The 5,525-nt window shown below is 37.8% G+C and overlaps 2 protein-coding genes across 3 annotated transcripts in view; one reads left to right on the top strand and one right to left on the bottom strand.

The window, feature by feature from the left end:
- The window catches only part of LOC110457155 (3 beta-hydroxysteroid dehydrogenase/Delta 5-->4-isomerase type 1-like), a 5,863-nt gene extending 3,486 nt beyond the window's left edge, over positions 1-2,377 (top strand). The window contains exons 4-5 of the mRNA XM_021508269.1: positions 195-410; positions 1,519-2,377. Of these exons, the coding sequence (XP_021363944.1) occupies positions 195-410; positions 1,519-2,072 (770 nt within the window). The 3' untranslated portion in view covers positions 2,073-2,377. The remainder of the gene's footprint in view (positions 1-194; positions 411-1,518) is intronic.
- The window catches only part of LOC110457153 (CST complex subunit STN1-like), a 35,201-nt gene that overhangs the window by 16,999 nt on the left and 12,677 nt on the right, over positions 1-5,525 (bottom strand). For both annotated transcript variants that reach the window (XM_021508267.1, XM_021508266.1), the window contains exons 4-7: positions 5,119-5,181; positions 4,087-4,251; positions 3,466-3,620; positions 2,659-2,763 (exon numbers count right to left, since the gene is read on the bottom strand). In XM_021508267.1, coding sequence (XP_021363942.1) covers positions 2,659-2,763; positions 3,466-3,620; positions 4,087-4,251; positions 5,119-5,181 — 488 coding nt within the window. The remainder of the gene's footprint in view (positions 1-2,658; positions 2,764-3,465; positions 3,621-4,086; positions 4,252-5,118; positions 5,182-5,525) is intronic.

Below are 5,525 nucleotides of genomic sequence, written 5' to 3'. Positions count from 1 at the left end.
ATATATATATTACTACAGGTACCAGGAACATTGTGGAGAGTTGTCTAAACACTGGAGTAGAGAGGCTGATCTTCTGTAGTTATGTGATATATATATATTACTACAGGTACCAGTAACATTGTGTAGAGTTGTCTAAACACTGGAGTAGAGAGCCTGATCTTCTGTAGTTATGTGATATATATATATTACTACAGGTACCAGGAACATTGTGGAGAGTTGTCTAAACACAGGAGTAGAGAGGCTGATCTTCTGCAGTACAGTCGATGTGGTGGTAGGTTTCGATGACATTCGTGAAGGAATGGAGACAACCACGTGTGTGCCCAAACAGTTTCTATTCCCGGGCTACCCCGCCACAAAGTACGAAGCAGAATGCCTGGTGCTCAATGCCAATGGACAGAAAAGTGTAAATGGTAAAGTCCTTTATCAAAATGAAACCTACTATTCTGAAAACAAATGGTTCAATACTAAACTGCCTTTAACCCATGATGGAGAAAAACAAGTCATATTTTCCATTATTAGATGAGATAAGTTGAACTATAGGCCACAGGCTAACTCATACCTCCAATAAAAATAGCCAAAAGAAAGTCAATTATCAAAAACTGATATATCAAATGAATAGAAAATTTCAATATTTTGGACAAAATGTATTTGTGAATAAGAATAAGAATAACAAGCCTAGGCTAAATATTTGGCTAAAGGGTATTACTCNGGCTAAATATTTGGCTAAAGGGTATTACCCCCCCCCCCCCAAAAAAAAAACAAAACAAAAAACAAAAAACAAACAAAAAACCACAAAAATAGCAGAAATTTCAGTGTGACTTCACCAACAAGTTTCCCAGGATCTGGATGAAACTGCAGGTTCTGTCAAGACAATTCCATCAATAAACTTGTATACAGACTAGCTGCTGATTCCAGTATACTTGTATACAGACGAGCTGCTGATTCCAGTATACTCGTATACAGACTAGCTGCTGATTCCAGTATACTTGTATACAGACTAGCTGCTGATTCCAGTATACTTGTATACAGACTAGCTGCTGATTCCAGTATACTCGTATACAGACGAGCTGCTGATTCCAGTATACTTGTATACAGACTAGCTGCTGATTCCAGTATACTTGTATACAGACTAGCTGCTGATTCCAGTATACTTGTTTACAGACTAGCTGCTGATTCCAATATACTTGTATACAGACTAGCTGCTGATTCCAGTATACTTGCAACCAACTTCGTCTAAGGGTAATAATAGAGAAGAGATTACTGGATTACTTCCCTTTGACAATAGATTATCTGAGAGACTATAAGCTATACAGCAGTGTATAGTTAACTACAACATTGCATTGCTGCACACTGTTTCCTCAACAAGTCGTCATTCAGGATGTTCACATCTTCAACCTATAAGCCCTTTATTTAAAGTGATCTTCTTTTAATTTGTTTATCGTTACAAAACACATTTCTTTTCTCAAGCAATAGAAAACCACTGAGGAATCATGCAAGTATGCGTGTTTTTCTTTGTAGGCAATCCTTTGTGGACAATGTCACTGAGAGCTAATGTTATGTACGGGGAAGAGGACCCGTTCTATGTCACCAGTGGTCTCCGGTCAGCTGCTTCAAACAGAGGTCGACTGGTCCAGGTCGGGAACGGTCAGTCCAAGTTCCAGCAGGTCTACGTAGGGAATACAGCCTGGGCATTTGTGTGTGCTGACCGTGCCTTGAGACTAAACTATAACTTGGGCGGGGAGATCTTTTACATACCAGACTACACTCCTGTGCAAAATTCATTCCTGTTCATGCAGCCATATCTGGAAAGTCGTAACTACGGTCTGTCGCAGTATCGACTGCCCTGTGGCCTAGTGTACTACAGTTTGTATCTGATGGAGTTGGTATTACACCTCCTGGCCCCTCTCATCAGGATCAATCTTCCCACAGCCTCCTGTAGTGTGCGTTACATCAACATGGACTTGTATTTTAATGGTAGCAAAGGGAGACGACTCCTAGGCTACCAACCCCTGTACAGCCCACAAGAGGCCGAAAAACGGTCTCTAGAGTACTATAAACATGTTAAATTATAGTCTTGAAAAGCTATTACAACATTTATTCAACTTCAGTCAGAGCAGGTGTGTTCAGTTAGCTGCCTTCATGCAATAGTTTACCATGTTAATGTGAAAAGTGTTTTAAAGTTCAATGGATAGCAAACAAAGAATGAAAAGACAATTTGTCAGATAGTTGTACGCTGGTGCTATAAGGATATATCAAACAAGAGCTGTTTGTGTGGGAAAATGCCATCGTTCAGAATTGCAATATTTCGGCTTTTCCATGCAAATATGGCAGTCGTAAAATATGTTAATTAAAAGTCAATGTAAAATAATAAATAATCTTGAATGTTAATGTGCGTTTTACATGTTTATTAACTTCTAGTTTACACAGAACATGAACTTTTCTATGTTTTCACTTATTCCAACCATAATCTTGACTTCTGACTTTCTGCCCAAACAGAGAAAAAAATATTGAATACTTGATATTTTTAGCTTTATAGAAGTATTGTTGTGTATTGTTGGGTATTGAAGATCAGTTTCAAGTCAGGTAATGAAAAAGCTAGGTTTTAATACTACAACCAAAATAAAAACAAAAACAAAACAAGAATAAGTTTACACTAACCTTAGAGTCAATTTCTCTCAGTAGGCTGTCTGGAGTTATCTCCCTTATCTGATTCTCCAGGAAGTAATCTGTCATAGTGTTCTTTGCTTGAAGTACCAGACTTTCCTGCATCCAAACATTTACATGATAAAAACTTGCAGAGTACCAGGGACAGAAAAAATAAAAATGTTGGCAAGGCAGGGAAATTTTTAATAATCACAGGGAAACAAAATAATATGTAGTCTTGGGCTTTTTCATGTTCTTTCTGTATAAATTAACAATAAAGACGGACCTGACAAATGACTTGGGAGAGAAACCAGGGACTGTATTCATGAAACTGTTTTCATGCGTAAGATAGATTTTGTGCTCAAGCAAGATTTCTTGTTCCAGTTATGAATTGATAAACAAATTTCATTTTGTCAATGATTTGGGAAAAAAATTGAAGAAACTTAAAGCCAAGTACTGTTTTCAATGTTTACTTTTGATTTCTTAATCCTTTTACATGACTTCAGCAAGTTACAAGAACGTTGGTTTGAGCACAGAAAGCATGCTTGAGCCTGAGAACAGTAACATGAATACGGGCCCGGGGTATTCCACTACACATTGTTGATGTTAGCAAAGATTTACTGATAATTGTACAGAAATTTATCTGTAAAAGCTCATTTTATCACAGGCATTTAAACTGTGTTTTTGGTCACACCTAAGACTAAACATAGAAAGTACCTATTTCCATATCTGATATTCCTAAAATCCATAATTTCTTTTTTTCCAAAAACAAGACTAAAATGAAGCCTGTGGAGTTGTATTGAGAGCTGAACAACAGCTCACCTTCGACAAGACTCCAGTCACAGTTTCACGTCGGTTGCAGTCTATCTCCCGGGCAACCTTGTGTGGAAGTTGGAAAGGTTGGTCGTAGTTTTTTCGGTAAATCTTTGGAAGTTCAGCCAATCGTAACACTTCTTCCATGGGGTCATCTAGCCGCGCTGGGAACCAAGTCAAGGTCACTGGTTCTTATTATACATCAGTCTGATGATTAGTGACACTGTTTACATAATATGAACATTAATTTATTTTGTTTAAATCTTCACTGAAACTGCCAGTTGAGAAATACTTTTCCCTGTTTTGAAACAAACCGTGATATGAAACAAGTCTAAAATGTATGCCATGCTGTATTTATGGGTTGTTTTAAGTGATCTACCTCCTTAATTGTTTATCAGTTTTATTTTTAAAAATTACCTTTCTTTTTGGTAATAGGACAAGAAAACATGCATGGTGAAGTAAATTAAGCGTGATTGGTTAATAACCCCTCCTAAAGGGCAGTAACCTGTAAAAAACTTTACAGTATCACGATACCACAATGCATCAGCTCTCACCATTCGCCACGATTCATCGATTACTTGTTACACCTCTAGTCTTACTTATGACACGACATCGTGTAAAGAAAGATACTGTGGTATGTGGCGACCACCTCCCTCTGGTCTCGGAACATCTTCACCTTCCCCCGAACTTGTATCAGATCTCCGAGTACATAACCCTCGTGTGTTTTGTGATCAGCGATTCCGGCCGCCAATCCTCTCAGATCAGTTGGTAACCCTGACCAATCACAGCCAGGATCTGAAAAATGTCACAATGTTAGATCAAATTCATTGTCAGGATAGGTCAAAGTCATATTGGGTAGATCAAATATATCAAGGTCACATTCTGTCAATTTAATTAAATGTAATAGTTAAAGGTCTAACTGGTCAAGTCAAGGTTAGATCACGTTGGGGAGGTCTAGCATAGGGTCACACTTATTAGGTCAAACAAAGTTCTGATAAAGTCATTCTAGGTTGGTCTAAGTCATTATTAATGGGTCAAGGTCATATGATCAAGGATTCCATAAATAATACATTACTTCAAGGTATATCTCCTAATATAAAGAGGATTTCCTTGGACTATCGAAAGACATGCCATCATGTTGTCTAAACATGTTTCTCAACAGATTTCCATGTCTCCCTACAGGTACCGAATATGATATAAGATCTACCCCAGGGATTGAAAAGAAAATCCAATGTTACAAATGTTAATCATAGAATTCAGGATTTTTCCTTCCTAGATTTGGTTTATTAGTTTGACAATATCCATCACCAAAAAAGTGCTGAACACAAACAAGGCCACCTTGGAACATAACCTGCTGAAACAGAGACCAAGGCAATTGTTTAGACTGATGTAGCACATTATTAACTGGGAATACAACTTGGTAGGGAGCTACATAGACCTTCGTGTCTCGGCCACAGTAGGAAAATAGTCAAAATATCAGGTACATTTGTATGTTGTTTGAGGATAAACCTATCTAAAGGAGCCTCACTCGTCATTGATCGGTGTCGTCAGAAGTGTGTTCCTTAGTACTTATATACACCGGACATAAACCTATCTAAAGGAGCCTCACTCGTCATTGATCGGTGCCATCAGAAGTGTGTTCCTACAAGTACTTATACACACCTGACATATTGAAAAATTCCTTTCTCCAGCAGCAACAGGGAATGACACCAGTCCCATCATCAACTGAAGTAAAAGAATAAATTCATCTCATTTGTGAATGACCAGCATTCCTATTAAATATAGGGGAACAGTCAGTATACAGCGTACAAGTTACAGGGAGCACGCTACAGAACAGTATCAATCTGACACTACATAGAATGTGTTACTGATATCATTTTATTCTTGCTACTATTTTATTAATTCTAATGCATGGTATTGTGTATATGTATGTGTAGACTACTATCTAGTACAATGAACATTGAACAATCTATTTCGGCAACCAGCCCTCACTGCTATTGATGATGTCAGTTGATTGTGTAACCAGCCATCACTGCTATTGATGATGTCAGTTGATTGTGTAACCAGCC

Source organism: Mizuhopecten yessoensis, unplaced genomic scaffold (genome assembly GCF_002113885.1).
Source record: "Mizuhopecten yessoensis strain PY_sf001 unplaced genomic scaffold, ASM211388v2 scaffold9031, whole genome shotgun sequence".
Classification (NCBI taxonomy): Eukaryota; Metazoa; Mollusca; class Bivalvia; order Pectinida; family Pectinidae; genus Mizuhopecten; species Mizuhopecten yessoensis.
This window is presented reverse-complemented; position numbering and strand designations above follow the sequence as displayed.